Source organism: Equus przewalskii, chromosome 26 (assembly GCF_037783145.1).
Source record: "Equus przewalskii isolate Varuska chromosome 26, EquPr2, whole genome shotgun sequence".
NCBI classification, from domain to species: Eukaryota; Metazoa; Chordata; class Mammalia; order Perissodactyla; family Equidae; genus Equus; species Equus przewalskii.
In genome coordinates this window covers 20,505,762-20,529,826 of record NC_091856.1, presented here as the reverse complement: position 1 = coordinate 20,529,826, position 24,065 = coordinate 20,505,762, and the positions used below count along the sequence as shown (strand labels likewise).

At 43.4% G+C, this 24,065-nt stretch overlaps 1 protein-coding gene across 1 annotated transcript in view; it reads right to left on the bottom strand.

The window, feature by feature from the left end:
* PAPPA (pappalysin 1) overlaps positions 1 to 24,065 on the bottom strand; it is a 236,698-nt gene that overhangs the window by 163,009 nt on the left and 49,624 nt on the right. Inside the window, exons 3-6 of the mRNA XM_070596239.1 lie at positions 20,506 to 20,651; positions 16,026 to 16,319; positions 8,303 to 8,495; positions 1,840 to 1,961 (exon numbers count right to left, since the gene is read on the bottom strand). Of these exons, the coding sequence (XP_070452340.1) occupies positions 1,840 to 1,961; positions 8,303 to 8,495; positions 16,026 to 16,319; positions 20,506 to 20,651 (755 nt within the window). The remainder of the gene's footprint in view (positions 1 to 1,839; positions 1,962 to 8,302; positions 8,496 to 16,025; positions 16,320 to 20,505; positions 20,652 to 24,065) is intronic.

Genomic DNA, 24,065 nt, shown 5'->3' with positions numbered 1-24,065 from the left:
TGTACACAAAGTGTTTTCAGGTGCAAGAGACGCACACTTTCTTCTGTGAGAACCCAAGGTGGGTTCAGTTTGGGTGGAAAAGTCACGCTTGCAGATTTCAGGAAGAACTTTCTAACAACTGGAGCTAGAACAGGTGGGCCAAGGAAATACATGAGCTGGTGCTAGGAGAGCCCCAGTGAGGCAGGGCACAAGGGGGATTCCTGCACTGGGTGGGGATTAGGGCTGGATGACCCCAGGCATCCCTTCTGAGTCTGACAGACTGTGATTCTGTGAGGCTGAACTGAGGGTTTCTCCCAGACATCCCTCTTGCTTTACATTCCAGATGAATTTGTTTAGAGTTCCCAAGTTTAACTCTCATTTTTATTTTAAGCTACTTCAGAAGACAACAAAGTACAGTACTGTCATTTTTCTCCTTCACTTTCCTCTCTGATCCCTCTCCCTTGCTTTATTCTATCTATGGCTTTTTCTTTTCAACCTTCTTTCTAAAAATATACAGGAAAACGGAGGAGTTCTCACTGAACCTCAGTGAGGAACCAGATTCTGCTCCCTCTGATGGACTAGTGTCCCCACCCAGGGACTGCTGGCATGAGCTGACCTGCAGAGAAACAAGAGGGAGAGGGGCGAGGGGCTCCGAGTGTAAGCATCTGAGGGCAAAGGAGGGTGAGATGGAAAACTGAGAGGAGAACATGGGGTCTCTGCCAGACTGGCTTCAGGAACTAGATCTGAACCCTAGAGAAAGAGAGACTGCAGAAGGGAACTGGATAGGCAATTTTCCATGAGATTCCCTAATTTCCAAGTAACCTTGCCTCAGGGCCAAGTGACAGTGCAGCAAAACATTGGGCGAAAGGCACTCCCTTCATTTCTGTAGAAAACCGAGTGGATCTGGCAGTGAAGGGTACTGTGAGGGAGCACAGAGATCGCTGCCCCCCACCCCCCGGGAAGCCTGGGAGACATCTCCACCTCTGAGCAAGAAAGGGCGTGGCATGGGAGGAGCCCACAACAGTGGCAATCATCCAGCGCTTCCTTCAAGTGTCTTGTTGACAAATGGATCCCAAAAAGGAGGATAATGGCAAAAAAAACCCAGAATAAGTTGTGACACATATGATAATGTCCTAGGTATTCCTAGAAATAACAGAGGAACAATCAAAGACTACCAATGCCTTGAAGCCCCCAAATATGTGTATTGATTCTAGGGTGACCTTGCTTGTACCCACAGGCTGTCGGGGTCTGGAGGAATCCATAAACACACAAACACACACCGTGTTTTTATCAGGCATGTGGCTTTGAGCACGTATCTCAGTGCCTTTGTTTCCTCATATGAAAAGTGGGATGACATACCTAGGACAGTGCAGGTGCTCAAAGGACATCTGTTGAATGAATGAATGTATGGATACTGGACTTGATGTTGGGCAAAGGTTACAAACTTCCAGTTACACGATGAATAAATTCTGGAGTTCTAATATACAGCATGGTGACTATAGTTAACAGTAATGCACTGTATACCTGAAAGTTGCTAAAAGAGTGGATCTCTGTGTTCTCAGCAAAAAATTAAAAGGTAATTGTGTGAGGTGATGGGCGTGTTAACTAATCCTATTGAGTTAATCACTTTGCAATATATACGTGTATCAACTCATCACATTGTGCACCTTAAACTTACACAAGGTTGTATGTCAATTCTATCTCCATCAAGCTAGAAAAAAGACAAAAATAAAATAAAAATACTGGCTTTGCAGAGCAATCTCAAGATCAAATGAGATGGTACGTGGGAAAGACCATTAAAATCATAAAGAGTTGTTCTTTGCACACCCAACTTGCAAACGAGCTTCCAGGGTGGCTTACCTTCTGCTTCCCGAGGACTCCAGTGTCCTGATGGGCCGCAGGGCATCGGGGATGAGGCGTTGAAGGCATACTGCACCAGGATTCTCCCTTCCAGGCAAAGGTCACATGCTGATCCCAATTCTCTAGGAGGCCAAGGAAAGAAGGAAAATGCACTGACTTAGGAACAGGTGAATGAGCCACTGACTCGACTATAACAAAGGCAATAGGGCAGAGGACACCACAATCCTATGTTACTCTACTTCCTCTCTATCCATGCCAAAGCTTCCAGAATATGACTATCAATGAAATTCCTCCACACTGCCCAGCAAGCACCTTGTTTGAGCCTAAGCAGCTTCTGTTCTGATGGTGGATACACTTCTTTAATTTCAAGCAGTGCGGAATCAACAGGCCAAAGATTCAAAACTTGCACTAATCTTAATTTCATCAGGCATCCAATGCTCCACTGAGAATTTGATGTGTGGTTGTGAGAACATCTTTTGCCCCATTTGGCCTCAAATTTTATTCTTTGAACGATATTTATCAGGTACCTACTATGTGCCAGGTAACATCCTATGTCTTAGGTATTAAATAAAAAGAAAGCATGGTTCAGTTCCTTCATCTGAAAATGAGTAGGCTGAACTAGATGATGCAGAAAGAACCTTCCAGTCCTGACCTTCTGGGGATGGATGAGCCACTCCTTGGTTGAACAGTCAAAAGCAGTTTCCTTACCATGCCATCTAATTCATTTTAGCAGGTTTCCAAGGGGTGAGCTAATCTCTCAAAGAAACCAGGCCCAGAAGTGGAATATTATGGTGACTCCTTCTACTGTCTAGTGTCTTGTGTCTCTGAATTCAATCTCCTTCTAGTCACAACAGCCTCCAGGATCCTACTTGTCATCCAGATTTGGCATCTGTTTAGGAGGCAGCTGTGGGGAAGGGAGAGGAATAAGCCTTCTCCTTCTGTACTGTTGTGGACCCGAAATTCTGCAAATCTGACAAGCTTTGCAGAGGTACTAGAAAGGGAAGATGTCAGGAATGTTCCAGGCCAACCCATTATTTCTCAAAATGCAACAGTCCTGCCAAGATCTCTTTCTTCATTCCTAGAAGAATCTCTGTCCTTTGGCTACCTGAAAGGACACAATGGCAGAGCCTTATCTCAAACTTTAGGGCTTTCCCTTCACAGAGAAGCTCTGTAGCCCCTATGCCCACATGGTAAGGAAGAGCATGCTTGTGAGCATTGCAGTTTTCTGGTGCTCCCCATTCCTCCTCCACACAGCTTCCAGGGAGCTCATCTCCAACCCTAAATCTGAACAGGTCATGCCTCGGCTTATCTGCTTAGATAGTGGGCAACATATGTAGCTGAAGGACTAGATGGATGGATAGATGGATAGATGGATGGATGGATGGATGGTTGGATGGATGGATAAATGACATTCACTCAGACATGTTGCTAAGACTCATGATTAACCTAGACGAGGCCATCAACTTGCAGATTTTGCATCCTCATCTTTAGCATTGTAAATACGAAACCACACATAGGTAGAAATTTTGCAAGCACGCTAATATTCAGTGATAGGAGAATGATTAAATAGCATAAGGTTAATCTTCTCAAGGGAATAATAAACAGCTATTACAAAAACATTTATAAAGATTATGGAAATTTCATGGAAAAAGTATAAACTATAATGTTAAGTGAAAAAGCCATATTCAAAACTGAATCTAAAGCAGCATCTCAATGCTGTTCAAATAACCTTAATGTGACAAAATATTGTTGGCAGTAATTTCTGGGTGATGGAACATAGGATGATTTTTCACCCCATTTTTATTCCTTCTGGTTTTCTGAATTTTCTATATATTTTGAATATGTATGAGTTACTTCTGAACTAGGAATAATATTAATCATACAAATATACTTGTAGGCAGGGAATAAGGAGTGGGGAGAGAAACTTTCTCAGTACCACTGTGGAGGGCAGAGTTCCATTACAATGACCACAATCTGTGCATGACTCTGAGTCACATGACTGGCTTTAAGATGACAATGAGATTACAAACGTCCTGGGAGGGAATCAGCAACCACACTGATCTTAATGGCCATTGAACCTTTCTTTCTATTTCTTTAGATGCTTTATTTTAGATAATACACATACAGTCACCTGCACTTCACTGAGTTCTTGACATATCCTAGGTTCCCAATAAATACGTTGATGAGTGAACAAACCATTATCCATCGGACAGGAAATGTGCCTTGTTTGCACAGAGCTCCACAAAGTGCATTCCCTCATGTTCATTCATTGATTCACGTGTTCATTCATTGTTTCATTGATTCATTGAATGGATAGTCATTGAACAGCCTCTGGTACTAGCACTGTACAGGTACTAGCACTGTACAAGCACTAGCACTGTACACTGACCACCAACAGTGAGTAAATTAGATGTGGTATCTGCTATCATAGAACTTGCAGACTAGTGGAGGCAACAGTCCATAAACAAATAGGTAAACAGATATAAAATTACAGACTCAATAAGTTCTGAAGGAAAGTAAATGGATGATATAGGAGACAATAAGGGGGGACAGAGCACACTGGGCTAATTAAGATTGGTGCAGTCATAGAAGACCTTAGTGAGGGGATGCCATTTATGGGGAGAGCTAAATGACACAAAAGGATGACACAAAGAGTGGATGTAAAGCATTCCAGGTGCAGTCTCAAGGTATGCACAAGATCTAAGTAGGAAAAAAGGGCTGAGTCCACAGGGATCCAGGAAGAAGCCTGAGTGGCAAGAGTCACCAATGAAGGAAAGAGCAGTAAGAAAGGCAGTTGGACACGTAGGCAAGGGCCAGATTAGGGACGGTCCTGCAGACTACGTGTAGATTACACATAAAATAATGAGAAGCTACTGGAGAGTTGTAGAGCATGGGGTGATATGTTCTGATTCACATTTTTAAAAGATCAGGCTGCATGCTGAATGAAGAATGGATTGGGGAGAGAAGGACAAAAGTCAAAGCAAAGTCAGCAACTAAAAAGCAGTAGTGTGATTCTGGGTGTGGTGGGTGATAGTCCCATTTTATAGATTAGGAAACTCAGAATCAAGAGTACTAAGTAATCACACCAAGGTCATAGCTAGGAAAGTCAAGCAGTCAATATGGGCTTTACCAAAATCAGACGGCAAATCCAGCACATCCAGAGAGTGTATAATACATGTTTCTTACCTTAGAGTTCTTATTTATTTGATTTTTATGGCCACCTACACACACACACACACACACAATGAAATTGCAGAAGTACAGGATACTAACACTGGAAGAGACCAACTTTCTTACCCAGGTTCCATGAGAATCAAAGCTTAAAGCTCCAAGTCTGGGCTGTTGAACCAGCAGTCACCAGCCACATGTGGCTATTTAAATTTAAAATGAAATAAATTTAGAAATTCAGTTCCTCAGTCACACTTACCACATTTCAAGCATTCCACAGCCACAGTCGGCTAATGGCTACCATATTGGATAGTGCAGACACAGACCACTGCCATTACTGCAGAAAGTCCTATTTGACAGCGCTTCTGTAAGGCATCCACAGATGAGTTAACTTCTCTCGAATGCATCTAGAATGGTACTAGTTATGTACCATCCTTGGAGAACTGAGGAAATAGTCACTCGGGTCTGTGTTCTGAGATTCGGAAGAGGAATCTTGGCTGAGAAAGGCTAGATATCCTCTGGCCTATAGATCAGAAAACTGAGGCTGAAGAGGAAAAGGAAACAGATGACATCGCAAAGACATCAGACTTGGGTCTCTCAGTTCCCAGACCAGTACTCCTTCCAATATACCACAGTTGATTTTTCAGATAACTGAAACCATCCAGTCAACACATGTTTGCAAGACAGATAAAAATAAAGGAGTTAAAAAAGCCAAGGGTGGCCTTGAATTATTTATTCAGTTGCCCATGTGTGAGGACACAGGCTGTGGGAGGATCTGAATATGTTTTCTTAAGGAAAACCCTTGTATTCTCTTAGACTACAGATGTGAGGAACAGCAGGAGGACATGAGGATGGCCAGGGGCAAGAGGTTGGCATTGATGGATGTAGTGGAAAACACCAGAGATTTTGCAGGGAAAGAGAATTTTCAAGTAACTGAACAGCCCTGGAAAACTTTGTACAAGATGGAGCTAATATTTCTTGAACATAGAATGTGCGTGCTAGGCATATCACAGATGTCATCTTGTTGAATTCCCCTCAAAAGCCAGATGAAGTGGGCACAATTAACACCTTTTTTATGAAAGAAGACTCAGAAGGTCATAGAGGATCAGAGAGGTGAGATGGCTTGCTCAGGTGGCATAGACTAGGAGTGGTGAAGCTGAGAACGGAACACAGACAATCTGACATCAAAGCTTATGCACTTCATACTAAGTCAATTTACAGAGTATAAACTCTGTGTGTATGGGAGAGTGATTGTTCCATTTCTTTACAACAATTTATTGAACTTGTTGACCGACTTCCTTTAGCTATAGACTACGGTCTACGTAGCTGTTAACCCTAATTAGACATGTTTCTAAAATGTCAGTTTTAATTTAACATATGATAATTCCATTATGAAATCTTAGACTGAACAGAATAGCTATTGTATGCGCCTCAAGTACCAACTGACTATAGGTTATTAAAAACATATTGATTGAAGCTGAGGGCACTATGTAATAGAGACATATCTCATTACACAACAATTAACCCTCCAATAGGTTTCCAACAATCAGATGGTATTTATTTAATGGACAATAACTGCTTTATGAAATACAAATTGAATACATACACAGGAAGCTTCATTTACAAAACTTCCATTTGTAAGTGGAATTGAGGCCAAGGCTTGACCAAGAGTCTGATACTTCTCATCGCCACAGAAAAAATAAATAAATCTACAGGCTGCTGGAAAGCCTGTTCTGAAGTGTCACATGAGGTTTCCCAAACCCAGCTCTGAGCTCCCAGTGAGGGTGGCTGAGGCAGGGGGAAGGGGGTTTCTACAGAGAGCCTAGGGACAGCATTTCCTTGCCCCTTGATCGCTTCACCCAGCTGCCAAAGGAACGTTCTAGATTCAGGGACTGATGGTAGTGTGGGCAATTACAGCCCAAATTTAATGTGGTGCCATGGTCTAATATATTTTTATACTGACACAAAATGTGCACACACACACGCACACATACATACGCACACACTGGTAAATGGGAGCTCCTTGCCAACTTCTGTGGTTCTTTTCAGGGGAGGGGGAACACCTCCTTCATAACTCGAGTTCTGGAAGGACTTAACAAAAGCAATGGGAACCTGAGACACAGTACTGCAAAATGTGAGTCGGAGCCCAGCCCCCAGCACCTTCTCTGGGCTCTTGTTCAAATATCTCAGCCTCTTTAAGCTCCAATTCCAGGCTTATCCAGCAAATGAAAAAGATGATTCCCCTTTTATAGAGTCACTGGAAAGATTAAGTGAGTACAGGATCCGACGCAGAGTAAGCACTTGATAATGACGGCAACCACAATAATAGAGTACTATTAATTAATCATTAGCTGGTTATTATTTTCAACATCATCAATGTTACATCATCATTATTGGATAAAGCACCCCCAACAAGAGCCGAGAAGGGTAATATACTATAATCCCTAAATTATAGCTAAATTCCAAGACAGGTGTCAATGGCTTAGTCCATCTCATGACCCTTTAAAATCTAGTTCCCTTTAAGCCTGAGCTCCTCAAGGGGTCTCCATGCTGAAAGGCACCACAGAGTCCATTTGATGCAGAGCTCCACCTCCCGGCCACGGAGGCATCATTAGACTGACTTTTCAGGGGAGGAGAATAAAACCCAGGGAAGGAAAGTGACTTCCCCAAAGCCACACAGGTAGTAAGTGACAGAATGGGGAGCAGGACTGAGGTATCTTGTGCCTCAGTATATCATTCCCTGGTCTTCTAAAAATTCTACCTTCGGTTCTACAAAGAAACCCTGGGCACAGTTCAAGATTCTAATTATGTATCTTATATACTTGCATGTGTATTCACATATCATATATGAATATGCACACATATATACACACACATATATATACATATATACATATAATATACCATATGTATATGAAGATGTTTTCCCACTGACCAGAGACAGTTTCAACTCCCAAGCTCATGGAGAGGAGACCAGTACCTCTATCCCAGAGGAGGTTCTGGCAATAGAGGATTCCAAATTTTCAATAATAAAATAAAGTTAAATATTCATTTGCTTAAAATATGTATTATTACTTATTACTTTCTATTAGCCATTGTTCATTTGTTCCCTGACCCCCAAATTTACAGCTTGCCTAGATGGCCCAGTCCCTGTGCTAGGTGGTGGTAGCAGCCACTGAACAAGAGCAAGGACAAAGAACACAGCAAAATCCCTCTACTAGGCCACTTCCCTTCCAAGTTTCCCTCTTCTTGGCAGGAAAGAGAGAGAGATCAACACTTCACAGGCCACACTCACCTTTCAAAGAAGTGGCCGTCGATGGGCGGGAACCACTCCAGCTTCACAGACTCGGTCGTGTGGCCCACAATCTGGGGGGCGAGGGCGACAGGCGCCGGTTTTCTGGAGGGCTGCCAGCTCTGGTACACCAGATCCAGGTAACAGTGCATTCTGGCGACTTGATTGGGCGTGAAGGAGTCCGTGCAGTCGTCATCTGCAAGTGGGCAGAGACAGAGATAAGAACCTGGCTGCACAGGCCGGCATGCGAGAGCATTGTGACGTCACCTGGTGGCCAGAGAGCCAGCACCCCAGTCCTTGCCAAGTCAGAGCTGGCCTCTCCCAGTGCTCAAGAGTTAATGATCTGTGAACAAATTAGGGTAGTCATCACTTCTGGACACAGGTGAGAGGGAACAGGAGGAAAGGGAGGCCGGATGGAACTGACAAAGTACATTTGAGACTGGAGAGTGAGCAACCCAGAGGTCACGGCTAAGGACAAGGGCAAGACAAGCTGCTCTCCTTGGGCTCCAAATCCTCCCAGTAATCCTAAATCCAGTAAGTCACACATTCCCTTATTCCTTCCCTCCCGCACCACTCATTCAATATCTCTCATTCATTCATTCATTCATTTGCTTGTTTATTCACTCATTCCTTTATGCGTTCACTTCCTCCTTCTCTCATTCCTTCACGTTCTTTCATCGACTCATTCATTCATTCTGCTATTTATTTATGGAGTGACACTGTTCTTCAAACAAACCTTCTGAGCATCTATTACATATTCCCTGCTCAGTGCCAAGGGCCACAGAAAGATGAAACTGAAAACATTCCTGCCCTTGAAGAGTGACCAGTCTATTGAAGGCCAGTTTGTTGTATGAGTCAAGGTTATTACAAGGGCATTAAACTCTGTGATGCTGACCGCTGATAAATAGGAGACAGCGTGTTGCGGAAGGAGGGTAACCCAGAAAGGCTTCTGAAGAAGCAGATACTTGAGGTCTACCAGATGGCATAGCTAAGATTGGGAAAGAAGGTTGAAGGATTGCAGGGGAGGGAGCTGGAGGACCATAGAGGCATGGTGTCCTATGCAGTCAGCGCAGGCCATAGAGTCAGGCTGACCTAGGAAGAATCCAGCCTCAGTGTCCATGCTGGGAGTATGAGGACAATGACACCTTCCACACAGTACTGTCTTTGGGACACTTACCTTGTGCTTAGTATGACCAGGCATGAGGTACTGTGCTCTGGACACATTTAACTCTCCCACTATTTTTGGAGTAAATATTATCATTTTCTCCATTCTACAGAAGAGGAAATTGAGGCTGAGAGAGGCTAAGCAGCTTTTTTAAGATCACAGAGCTAGGGACAGATCTGAGATTCAAACCTGGGAAGTCAAGACTCCAAGGCCAGGCTTCTAATCAATAGGAGAACTTCTGTCTGAGTGTAAATGAGAGCTTGTATGGGTAAAGTATCCTGCAGGTGCTTGATAAACAGCAGTTGAGCCTGAGTCTGAGGAAGCCAGAATACAATCTCTTAAATGTCTTCAAATCTAATGACCTTCAGTCCTACTCTCCCTTTTCTATGATGCCAACTGAAGGCCGTGACCCAAGACTCGCCCCCCCTAGGAAGAAGCTTGCCTCCCATCTCTCCCTTCAACAGCTTTGTTCAGCTGCCCCAGAGGCAGGGCAAGGCATTGTTTTGGCTTGGTTTCCAAAAACACCACTTCCCAGAGGTGTCTGCCTGGTCGGGGTTTCTGCAGCTGGGCCCCAGACGGAGGAGCCCCGGGCTCGCCAGATATTAAAATAAATCCAGCACTGGGAATCCTGCAGTGTAAACTCACTTCCCCTTATCAAACAAACAGAAAATAAGTTTGGGCGAATGCTGGGCAGTTGGACGTGACCTTGAGAATCTAGCTCGGGCAAAGGACGGGGGTTCAAGGACGGGGGTACACAGAAGCTGCCTCCAATCCCCTTAGTAGTTTTTGACAGTCTCCTTTCCACCACACTGGGGAAGTCCTTCATATATGTGGAGGAAGTGGAAGAGCCTGGTGTCCCTTAGCAAGCACTAGTTGCATAAATCTCTCTCAAGCACAGATGCCACCATGTAACTCCTTGGATACCAAACATTCTATGGCTCCCCATTGCCTGGAGTCCAAATGTCTCAGTTTGGACATGTTTTTCTTGGTTGCTATGAACTTTACACTTCATCCCTAAAGCCTTGGAAAAGCCACCGGATAGGGTAGATGCAGGAGAAGGGTATGATGGCTAAGGAAATTGGGCTATATAGTTAGATTAGTGCATGAAGGATCTGGAGTGAAATGGGCAAGATATTTCATGCTGTCAGTGTCTCAGTTTCCCCTCCTGTAAAGTGGAAATGATGACAACAAGAGTGCTTATTTCAGAAGACAGCTGCAAATTAAGGAGAGTGGAGCACCAAGAACCATAATAAATGCTCAGTACATGCTCACTGTCTCATGATTGGGCATAGTGCTTGTGTGTGTGAGTGCTGGAAAACAGGAAGCAGAAAAAAAAGGAACAAAAAGTATTCATTCTCTTTGATCTAGCAATATCACAGTTAGGAATTCAATAGTAGATATTTGTGAATAAACATGGGAAACATATACGTACAGGGATTTTTTTGAATCATCATTTATATAGTAAAAATATTAAAAATACCACTTTAATAGGGGAATCACCGTGTATGTTAAGGTGCATGCATAGACTACAATACGAATCAGTCATTTCCAAAAGAAGGAAGTAACTTTAAAACTCGGGTCTCTCATGTATAAATTGAAGACATTAAATCAACCCCACTACACAGAGGATTCAATGAGCTGAAGCACATGAAGCATTTATCAAGATGAATGGAGACGGAAAAGGAGTACTTTTTTTCTCTATACACTCTGATTTGTTCGCTTTTCTCTTCCCAAAGAAGTGAATTTTCCCTTTATAACTTAAAAATTAGCCATTTCTATGTTGTTCAATAAAAAAGCATTTGAAAAACGAGTAGGTGATAGAATCTGGCAGGGGAACAGGAATCTATCTGAACTTTAAAGCTGAAGGCAGAAACTATCTACCCCAGGGTCCATCCATCACTTAGAGACTTAGTTGCTATCAGAATCTTGGGTGAGGTACCAAAGGGTTTTCCGTTTATCACAAATGCTCCATCTCAATTAGCTAATGTCTAGAGCCAGCCCCGCTTGGCTTCTTGCCTCCACACTCTTCCCCTCCTGACATCCGTGGCTACTTGATCCCAGTTTCCAGGACCAGCTAGCCCCACCCTGTTCTTCTGTCCCCATCTTGTCCCTAAGCAGAAAGGACTTGGGGGATTTCAGCGCCTTGGGAGCCTGAATCAGTCTCCATGCTGTTGATGTTGTGTCCTGAGTTTGCTAACTGGACTTTGCTCTCAAGAACACATCTCCATCTGCAGCTGGGAGGCCACAAAGCACGGAGGTTCAGGGCATGGAACTCGGTACCTCCAGTCCCTCTGGAACCTGGGCAAAATGCTGACCCTGGACAGCCTCATCTTCACCCACTGTAACATAGGGAGCAATGATGCTACCTGCCTCCTAAGGCTGAGGAGAGCATTTAACTAGCTAACCCATGTCTAGTGCAAGAATAACCAAGTTGCCCTTTGTAAAAATCCATATTTTTCTGTTGTTTTAAAAATAATGATAATAATAGTAATAACAATAAATGATCATATCCACTGTAGAACATTTGGAATCTGTCAAAAATGTTACAAAGAAATAAATATCACCCTAAACTCATTACCTAGAGATAATACAACTAATATTTAGTGTGTATGTATTCACATGTCTATGTGGATATCTACAGTGAATTTCTATAATTCTCATCATCACAAGCATATATATCACAAATAAGTATATTTATATTTAATATATGTTTATAAATATTTATTTATATTTTATATTTATTTATATATATTTCTATATATACAATATATATGCCAGGTCTGACACGACACATAAGGCTCTGGACTGTTTTCATGTTAAGTAGTTAACAGATAATCCTACTAGTTGTCATTTATTGAGCACTAGTTATGGTACCAAGGACAGTTCTTAGTTATTTACCTGTATGATTACAGATACTATCACACAAGCTAAGTATGAGGATCCTCCACAGTACAGACGAAGTAACTGAGGCTCAAAGAGCAGCAGTAATTTGTCCAGCGTCAAAGGCTAGCACACGAAGGATTCAAGTTTGGTCCCCAGCCTCCAAATTTCATGCTCTGTACCACTATGTTACTCTTGCTTCTATCCGTGCCCCTCAATCGTCTTCTGTGTCACCTTTAGTAGCCACATAATGCTCTATCATATGGATGCCTTGTGACTTATTTCAGCAATTTATTCTCTTTGGGCTGTAAGCAGTTTCCAATTGTTCACACATAGAAGCATTTTTCTTCTCTGCCTGGCAGATAGTAAATGCCTAATTAATATTTGGAGGATGAAGAGTGTTAAGAACATTCTTAGGACTAAATCTTTAAACACATCAACTGATTTAGTTTCTGAGGATAGATTCCTTAGAGGTGGGATTTCTGGGTCAAAGCATATGTGCATATTACATGGTCCAGGGGGCCTACCCGGTGACATAGTGGTTGGGTTTGCACACTCCACTTCAGTGGCCCAGGGTTTGCAGGTTCGGATCCTGGGCACGGATCTGCACACTGCTCATCAGGCCATGCTGTGGTGGTGTCCCACATACAAAATAGAGGAAGACTGGCACAGATGTTAGCTCAGCGACAATCATCCTCACACACAAAAAAGGCCCTGATACACAGAAAGATAGTAACAAGACACTGGAGAAGGTCTGGCTTCCATGCTCTTAAGGAGGCCCTGATGAGAGGGTACTCTTGGTGGGCTGCCTATGGCGTACTATCTTCAGGAAATGGAGTCCAAGCTGCTACTCTTCTACCTGCTCAGAGTTTATCTGACAGTTGAGCGTGACCACACTCACCTGTGCTCAACTAGGCTTGCTCCCATCAGCTGCCTGGTGCCTGCTTGATCTGAGCACACGGGACCCTCTCAACCTTCCCTAGTATCAGAAAGGGAGCCAGATAATTACTGATTAATACCACAGGCTCCACAGTAAGAAAAGCTTGCCTTATTGCTGTGTGCCCTGGGAAAGCTATTTAAGCTACCTAAACCACACTTTCTGCATCTGCAAAATGGGTGTGATAATAACAGCGCTTACCTCATTGGATTATTTTGAGGATTTTATGAGACAAACCTATGAACTGCCTTGGCATATCATAGGCACTCAATAATTACTGCATGTATGCACTGACCAATATGGCAGCCACCAGCCATGTGTGGTTATATCAATTTAAACTAATTAAAATTACTTAAGACTAACCATTCAGTTGCTCAGTCTTACTAGCCATGTTTCAAGGGCTCAGTAGCCACATATGGATAATGGTTATCATACTGGACAGCACGGACACAGAACATGTCCATTTTTACAGAAAGTTCTATTAGATAGCACAGCACTAGACTCTTCACCCAGCTAGAGACCAAGCCTGAGGAAGAAGCACCCAGGAAGGAAGGATCCAGAAGCAGTGGACCCAGTATAGTCTCCACCCTCTTGCCTTGACAGCAGAGCCCTTGTGCATCTCTCTCCTCAGCCCTGAGAACCCGATTTCGTTCTGCATTTTGAATTTCATCCAGCTGCTTTTGTCACCTCATCTATCAGAGATCCTAAGGAAAACAAACATTTCAAAGCTCGTGGTCGCCTTGAATACGCTTTTGCGGGTGTAAGTTTGTTATCGTAGCTCAGTGAATTAGTTCTGCTGTTAATGGGTCACTGAGCTGAGGGGTTCCTTTAAAAAACAACAGTAAATCAATCACCCTTTAGATCTGTACAAAGGGGAACAAAAAAAGATTTAGTTTATGGGGGTCTGGTAGCTAGTGGCAGCTCCTAGGCTTCTAAGAGGCCGGCAAACTTCCAAACTCATGTTATTGTTTATTTTCCATGTGCATTGAGCTGGCCAAGGAAAGGTGCTACAGAAATGGAACGTAAGCAGGGCTGTGTGAGGGGACAGGGCACCGGATGTGGGATGTCAGCTTGGCTGGGAATGGGAGTCCAGTGGGAATCTGCTTTTGAGGAAATACCCAGCACTCTGGTCTTTTATAGAGACCTAAACCTAAAGACCCTTTATGGTGCCAAGGGTGGGTTGCCAACCCTTCAAGAGACCTCAGGTTTGAACTGTATGAATCTTAAACCGGAGAGGCCCTCAGAAGTCATCAGCCCAGATAGGAAAGCAGGAAGACCCAATGGGGATCATTGAGTTCATTGGGTTTCAGTAGGGAAATCCTCTCTTCAAACGCAATCTGAGGCAAAACCCCAAAAGAAATGAAAAACTGTTAGAAGGGGGCTTTCCTGGTTCAAGGGGAGGTAGAGGCCTAGAACTCCTCTCACAGAGCCACTTGGGGAAGCCCGCCAAGGCAGACCTGTGAGACAGAGTGCCAAACCCACCCAAATTGCTCAATATCCCACTCAACCATCAGCTAGGCCTCTTTTGAAGAGTGTCACAAAAGTAAAAGAGAAAAAAAACAATACTTGGCATCATATGTGTGACCTGGGGCAAATGACTTTGGTGAACCTCGCTCGGCACTGTCATCTGTAAAACGGGGATAGTTCTTACTCCATAGATTTGTGTGAGAATTAAATGAGATGGTGTGTATTAAAGTCCTTTGTGAATAAAAAACTTTTACAGAAGTAGAGATATGGTTATTGACAAGAATCGATTTTATATACCTGTTCTAAGAGAATTTATTCATCTTCTTCCCTTACTGCCTCTCTCCCTCCATTCCTCTCCCCCTCCTTCTCTTTCTTCCTAACAAACATCTATTAAGTATCAGACCCTATGCTAGGTGCTGAGGATACAGGGATGTACAAGAGCCATTCTCTGCCTTCACAGAACTCACTTGTTTTAGTTGGGGAAAGAGACATCTAAATTGAATATTACAATAGAATTTGACACTGGGTTACCATGTGCAATTTTGTGGATCATGTCTTACCCAAGGACTGTTGGCTTAAGGGGCCAGTGGTGAGGGCTCTGACTGCGCTGAGGAAGGGGTATCTTGTTCTAATTTGCCAAACATGCTATAAGAGCTAGAAGTGGCCTTGATATTTGCTAAAAGAAAGTACAGGTATCCTAGAAGCCAAAGAATGAGTCCTTAAAAAAGGGCGCTGATAGGATATACGCAGTTGGGAGAAAACCACACCCATCTCGTGTAATAATTTCATATTTGCAAAACCAAAAGCATACTCTTTTTTTGATAATAAAACATCAGAGTGTGAGAGTTTTGTGTTTTACAAAAAGATTCAACAACCATTTGCTTACAAATATACAGCTGCCAAATTAGGAGGAAGCATGGAGATCAAATCCAAATAGAAATTTTCTTGAGAAAAGTGAGCCCAGCAAGGACACATGGCAGACCCAAAGGTGTTAAGTAACCTAGTGGCAGAGTTAGGTCTTCTACTCAGGTTTCTTGACTTTCAGTCCTAGTCAACTTCCTAAAGTGTCATCCTGAGGAACTTTCAGATACAGCATCTTCCTCATACTCCTGAGCTGCTCATGGAAGGAATATTATCTCGATTGTTTGGGATGAGGAATTGTTGGGATGAAGAAGTCTTAGAGAATGTAAGCAGCTTGTTCAAGGCTACTCTGAGCCAGGAGTGGAGCCCACATCTGACATCCAGCCCCAAGCACGCTACAGAGTATATGGCCCTACCTGCGTAGCTCATGAAGTTGTTGAAAGGAGTGTTGAAGAAGCTATGAAAGCCACAGGTGTCATTCCCTGGTCCCGGGTCGCCGCAGAACTTGTGTTTCGGGGCTGGGTTGGTGTCACTGCAGAGGTCTCCGGTCTCAAAGGAGGGCTCTGTCTCCATGCAGGGGTCGCTGCAAGACTGGATTTCCGAGATACCTCGGAAGATGTGGTAGAGGCCCAAGCTGTGCCCGATCTCATGGATCATGGTGTGGGTGTGCCCGGGAATGCCGTAGAAAGATGGGTTCAAGACAATGCCACCTGCAAGGAGAAAACCAGAGCATTAAGCAAGCTGGGCATTGTGCTTCCTAGTGCAGGAATCCCCAAACCAATCAAGGGCAAATGGGGTGCTTCCCAAAGTAAACACAGGTTTCTCCACCCTATGACTCCACTACCCTGAAAGCTGTTATGACTTGTGCTATGAATCATCAGTGGAGTAGGAAGGAGTCTCGAAAGTCATTTTGTGCAATCCCCTCATTTTTCAGATGGAAACACTAAAGCTTAAAGAGGTGAGGCAACTTATCTAAGGTGACTTCAAACCACTTAACAGGAATGGCATGATTAGGATTCAAGGACTTCGATTTCTGGCCTGGTAAACATTTCTGCTGCAACCTCTTCCCTAGAAAGAAAGGCACACCCTGATTTACAAACATTCTAAGTGCTTTTGTTTAAAGGAAGCCCTCCTAGTCAGACACCTCGGTTCCAGGTTTCATTTTGCCTTCACCAACTCTGGGACATTGAACAAGTCCATTACTGTCTCTGAACCCCACTGCTTCACTTCTGTACTCAATGAGCATGAACATCCATGAAGGTCAGCACCACGTCGTGTCCACCATTATAACACTGATCCTAGTAGCCAATGTTTCTCGAGTGTTTATTAAGTATCCTCAGGCCTTGTGCTGAGTGCTTCACATGTACAATCACACTTCATCATTTCACAACCCCATGAGAGAGCCATGGATTCATGAAGAGGTGAAGTAACTGACCCATGATCAAGAATCAGTAAGTGTGAAGCTGGAATCTGAACCCAAGATCCTTGGGTTCTAAAGCCAAGGCTCATAATCTGAGTTCTACTGCTAATGTGTATCACAGGGCCCAGAATATGGCATCTCATTCAATGCATGTTGAATATTGGCTGAATGCTGACCCAACTAAAGAAGTTTCCTGAGATCTAACTAATGACATGTAAGCAGCCAGCATAGCGCTTGACATACAGTGAGAACCTTACTTACTAACTACTTGCCTCTCAGAGTGAGGCACCCAGAAGGTGATTAGAAACGCAGAATCTCAGGTCCCATCCCAGACATACAGAATCAGAGTCTGTATTTTGACAAGAGCCTCAGATGACTTGTCTGTATGTTCTAATTTGAGAAGTGGTGATCTGCTTCACACGTCTTCGAAGATCGAGGATTGCTTAGCTTGGGGAGATACATGGAAGAGATCTCAGTAGAACCAATGGACAGCATTTTTCCCTGTTCATTCTAGGCAGTGGAGAAATATGCAGAGGCTGGCAGAAAGAGATACTTAAATTTTAAAATCCAAGTGTGTTTAAGGGAGGGTTAAAATTCAGGTCTGAGCACCCTGCAAGTAGTAACTAAGTGCAGAGCAGCGTCTTAACAAAAGAATGATGAGGAGGCAGGACCTTGCTGATTTGTACTGGCAAGCCTGAAGGAGGCGTGGGGGGAGTTTTATCTCAGATGGAACTGGCGGGAGGGCGAGCTTGCTCAGTCATGGGGCTCACGGAGTCTATTAATTCTGAACTGCTCAGAGCCTTCTAGCACAAAGATAAAGACGTATGAGAGGGTGTGTGGGGGTGTGTGTGCACGCACACGTGTGTGTGAGAAGGGGCAGGCAAAGGCAGGGAGGAAGAGAAATTGAGACAGGAAATCTCTCTCAATTATTTTCTGTCAATCATAATATGAAACATAATCCCCTTCCCACCCAAGGCTTCTTCCAGAGATCATGGTGGAACAGCAGAAAAAAAAAGAAAGGGTAAAAAAGAATGGTTCTAATAAATTGGGTTGATTGGGGCACCTTGCAGAGGAATTGCTCACAATCACCATTTCTCAGGATGGGGAGGTGGCAGCCTGGATGTCAGCTGGAATTATCCTGACACTGGTTGCAGTCCTCCTTCTGCTTTGCCGTCCTCCTTCTGCTTTGCCTTGGCTGTGTGATCTTGGGAAAGTGACTTTACATCTCTGGTGAGCTCTAAAATAAACAGCTGTAATAACGCCAGTGGTTCTCTGTCTGTCCATGAGGTTTCAACACTGAAGTAATGCTGGGGGGGTGGGGGGTTGGCAGTGGGCAGGACCCCACAGGCATTTCCAGGGATCATGATAGGGTTGCAGACTTAATGTCCAGGCTGGCTCTATTTGTTTTACCTCATCCCCTCCCAATTCACCCCTCTTCACAGAGCGACAGCACAGGGCCCGAATCTTGTTTCATTGCTTCTCTTAAAAGGTGAAATAGCTTGAGCCTGACATCATCCTGAAATACTATAACATGCTATGGATTTATAGCCTTCCGTATTCCTGGTCCTGAGCCAGTCTCTGAAATTCGTGGAATTATCAGGAGCATTTTCCCCTAACTTTAGAAGCCTGCTGTTCAACCTTTCTAAGATTCTGATCAAGGCCCTTTTGGTTGCTTTTCCAAGAGGACAGAATTTCAGCACTGAGAAGGGTCCCTGGAGGCCGTCTAGTTTGACCTATTCATTTAAAATCTGAGGAAATTGAGACCTGGGGAAGGAAAGAGACTTGCCTAAGGCCATACTGCTAAGTGAAGTCGCAGCTGAGAAGGACCATGTATTCTGGCTCTAAGCCAGCATGATTTCTGTACATTACACTAGGCACGTGATGCAAGCTGATCACCTTCAAGCTTGCTTAAGTTGCACACTCTCTTTGTCCAACCCCTGTTTGTCTGTGTCTGTCTGCCCATCTATGTATCCATCATCTATCTCAGAATTTCTCAACCTCAGCACTACTGATGTTTTGGACTGGATAATTCTTTCTGGTGGACATTGAGGGGACTAGCAGCATTGCTGGCTTCTACCCACTAGATGCAGTAGCATTCCTCATTTGGAAAATCCAAAAATATCTCTAGACATTGCCAAATGTCTCCTAGAGGATAAAACCCCCCAGTTGAGAACCACTAGATAGTTGTCTTTTTATCTGTCTGTTTACACAACCACACACATGTGAACACACACCCACAAATTGGTCTCATTCTCTTAAAAGCAATTGGGAAATGACAGCAAACTGGAGGAAACTAACTTTAGAGTTTGATTCAGCACAACATCATTGTCTGAAGTTGCAGAGTCCCTCATCTCCAAGATATCGGAGGTTTAGAGCAGCTACTGCACTCCGGGTGTAGCACTGAGAGACCAGGCAGAATGAGGAAACATCCAGTAATGTCACTCTGCTGGGCTCTACCATTCTCAGATGGAGATGCCCATTGAATCATCACTATTCATTGGTGTAAATAATAGGAACATTCTATTGAGGGGAAAATGGTTAAGCAAATTGCAGTGCCCTCACTCAACGGAATATTACGTGGCCATTAAAAATCTCATCTTTCAAAAAACACAAATAACCCAGAGTGACACTTTTCTCTTGTAATATTAAGTGAAAAAAGTTGGATGGGAAGTAATTGTGAAGACTGCTATAACATGGAAAAATTTATATAGCACAATATAAAGTGAAAAAAGAACACAAAATTGCATCTATGCTATGATTCCAAGTATGCATAAGTTAAAAAAGACGTCTACATATAGACGTGTACTGGAAGAGAGCATGGAAAAATCAAAATTAAAGAACTACGATGTTTACTTACAGGGCCTGGTTCAGAAACCATTGTCATTTCTGAGTTTTGGTGATTGTTTTGTATAAACACGTGTCTTGTTTATGGATATGCATAATTTGAACGTAAGAAGAGTTCCTGGTGTTGTTTGTGGGTGGAACATGGAAGAACAAGGAGTTCTTACAAACTCACTTTCTCTTGCCCCTTTGGTGTCTTTCAAACCAACACGACTAGCTGTGCCAGCATGATGTGCTTACCAGGCTGAGAAGATATTTGCATAAACTAAGATGCAAGGGGTATCAGGAGAAAGCAATCAATGAACAGAGTTGGCAACTTGAATTTCAACCGTGACTCTGCCACTGACTTGTGTGTGACCTTGAATAAGCCCCATTCCCTCTCTGGATCTCAGTTTCCCCACTGGTAGAACAGGGTTAACAATATTGTGTTATTTTTCAGAGCATTGCTTGATAGTTGAAAGATAAGGAAAGCTAAAGAGTTTTGTAAAATTAAAAAATGATAAATAAAAGGGTTGTTCACTGTCACCACTACCACCGCCACCATCATAATCATGATCCACCTCATCATCATCGTCAGTATGAAATTTATTCCTGTTCTAATCCAGCTTCCTCCTGAAGAAGTTTCTAATTCTCACCTAAGTGCATTAGGGCCTCCTTGTCCCATGGCCAAGTTGCTACTCCCGCCAATTCCTCCTCCGAGGAGTTTGCAAAGAAGATATTGAGGTGTGTTGATCCATCCAGTCTAAGAATGTTCTTCAATTCATTAACATCCAAGTATGCTCTGTAATAGAAAAAGAACCTTGGCTGTCATCACCATCCAAAAAAGGTACTATTCAAATAACAGGTACTCCTCAATTAATTAAGAGCTACTCTGTGCCAGGCACTTGGCTAAGCACTTTATAAACATCACCTCATCGACTTCCCCCAAAATTATCATAAGGTAAGGGTGATGATCCCATTTTGAAGGTAAAAAAATTAAGTCCTTGTGAGTTTAAGAGACTTGATAAGATTGCTTGGCTTATAAATACCACAGTTCAGTTTAGAACCCATATTTATCTAAGATCAACATCTGCGCCCCTAAGGACTCTGCTGTATTGACTGATGACAGGGCCACATAAAGTAGATATAGACCAAGAACACAGATCATGAAAGAGACAACATGTATTCTAGTATTGGCTTCTTCCCTATTTCACTCATTCATTATGGACCTCGGACCATTTATTTGGCAAATACAGAGTGGCACTAAGAGGCTTGCTTTGCATCTCTATACCAACCTTGCAAGGAGGCCTTATTACTCTGTTTTCAAGATAAGCAACATGGGGCCCAGTGTGATTAAATAGGTTGCCCAAAGTTGCAGAACTGGGTTTCAAAGCCAATTCTGTCTAGCTTGAAACCTATGCTCTTTTCACCGGGGCATCACGCTGCCTCCCGTACATGATTCTGCATTCTGTAAGCCTCTATTCCTTTGTCTGTAAACTAGATTAGAAAGGGATATTGTATTTGGGGTGGCTGCTGTTGTAGAGTGACATATCTGGAAAGTGAATTAATTCCCCCTGCTACAAGCGTCAGCTCTTTAATACACGGAACAAACACATGTTGGAGAGAGAAATAAATGGTATTTGGAAAGAGACTGGCATATGTTAGGTGCTCAATAAATAAGAACTCTTCCATTGTAGAGTATGGCTCTGCCATCAGAAGAGAAATGGTAAAGCTTTGGATCAGCCACAGGTTTATTATTCAATGGATTATTTTCTAAATAGAGAGAGGCACCTTGCTCCCCTCTCCTGTTTCGTTCAGCCCCATTTTATGTCCACCATCATGTATCTTATCTGTGAGCCACTGATAATCATTTCTTGAGTAAAGTTGGAAGTGAATAAAAACATACATAAATAAGCAAGCAGGCAGCTTGAGGTAGTAGGTGAGACAAAGTCTAAGAATAATGATATTTAATGTTTGTTGGGTCCTTCTACATGGTCCTGGTTTACATAGATTATCTCCTCTAATCTTCTTAATAACACTGAGGTAGGTAGAATTATTATCCCCATTTTCCAGAGGAGGAAAAAGAGGCTTAAATAATCTTCATACCTTGCTAAAGTCACACAGTTAGTTGGAACTGTTTTCCTTTGTCCTAATGCTGTCTCTCCATGGGGAGTTGGCACAGTGCCTGGCCAGTAGAACACTAATGACGGTTCCCTTCTCTCTCACTCCCGAAGTCATAGAAGGGCCTCCCCATAAGTGAAAGAGTAAAGTCCAAGCTCCCCAGCATGCCCTCAAGACCCTGCCTCCCCATTTAGCATCATCTCTTTCTGTTCCCTCTCTTGAATTTCCCACTTTACGTTGGCAGCACTCACCATGATGTACTATCCTCACTGCCTTTACTCGTGCTGTTCCCTCTGTCCGGGACTCTGCTTCCCATTTTGTTTCTGATGAACAAACCCAAAGTCTGTTCTGGTACCATTCCTCCAGGAAGACTTGCCTGATTCCCACCTCACCTTCACCCCCTTGACCTTCTCTGTACTCATCCACCTCCTATTTGTATGTACTCTCACTTCATTCCAAATAATCACTTCACCTTCTATATCTATCACTGTTTGTGGCTCTCTGGAGGCAGGGAATGTGCATTATTTATCTCTGTTGACCCAGTTCTCAGCACAGAGCTTGACACGGGATGAGTATTCAGTAGATGCTGATGGAGTTGAATTTACATGGCGAAAGAGAAAAGTTAAAATATTTAGGTCCCAGTTTCAGTTTCAGCACTTCTTTCCTATGAGGACTCAGTTTCCTTATCAGTACTCTGGGTTTCAGAACAGCTGCCTGGTGCTTCACAGAGCACTTCTGTGGATCACAAACCTATACGTTTACTACGCTAGACTAGGATATGTCTGAAACCTAAAGAGCCCTCCTGGCCACCCATGTCATCAAGAGCCTATAACTGGTCACATGACCATAATTTTTCTGGCTTTTCAAAAACAGGTTAACATGAGTTGGAGATACAGGCAAGGCCAGGAGAGGTTACATCTATGTCTGGGTTGAACTGACTAATTCCAAGGACAGCTGCACAAGCTCAGATATTGACCTGAAATCTTGCTGCTGTGCCTTCTCTCTCCCGAGATCCCACCTTCAGCTTCCTAGATTGGAAGCCTCACAGGGAGTTTGAACTAGTGATCAGAAAAGGAAAAAGCCAGTATTTATTAAGCACTTTCTGTATGCCAGCCCCTGTGCTAGCTACACCTGTTTCCCATCTTTGTCCATTCTTTGAAGCCATGCAGCAGGGTGGGTGAGAAGGCTTGTTATCAATCCAGAGTCCTGGGTTTGAATCCAGCGCTTCCACTTGATGTTTGGGTCACCCTGGGCAATTTACTTGGCTTCCTGTGCCCCTGTTTCTATATACACAAAACAAGGATGACAATAATGTTAACCTCATAGAGTTGTTCAGAGGATTTGGGACATTACTAAAGGAAGTCTAAAGGGCTTGGAATAATCCGTGGCATGTAGAAAACCTCGATAAATGTTTAGCTGTTCCTATTATTTATCCCCATCTTACAGATGAAGGAACAGGGGTTCAGAGATCATATAAATAGTGACAAGGCCAAGTGCAAATCTAGACGTGTCCAGCTCTTCCCACAGCCTCACCCTCATTTCCAAGCTCACTCAGGGCCTCTGTGAAAAGGGAAACAATGCGTGGGAGGAGAATGAAAACACAGAGAAGCCGAGAATTTCTTGGATCAGCCCTTTCCACATTATTTATTATTTTCTAATTGATCTGTCCATTTCCATCAAGCCTTATCCCAGGCAGAGAACACAAATGTTATTAGAGAACATCACCTCTTTGCCCCATTGCTTTAGGCTGAGGAAGCTTCAGGAGAGGAAGAGACGGGGGTGGGGGGTAGGGGTGGGGGCAACACTTTAACTGGTTGTTTATTCAGTTGTAATTGCAGAAACCAATCTTTTCAGGGGGTGGTATTCATTCTGGCCCAAGGCAGAGATGTGGGATGTTGAAGCCTCTCTCGCTTGTTTGTATGTGGGGTTTTTTTTTTCACACTTTGAGAAGCCTTCATTTCCCAAAAGAGGCAGAACCACAGCAGCCATCCAGGCCCCTGGCCCACTGGCCCCTGTCCTCTCCCCCTCTTTTGGGGGGACCCACCCAAAGGCAAACAGCTCTCTGGCTAAAAGTTTTCCTTTTGCTGGCTGAGGT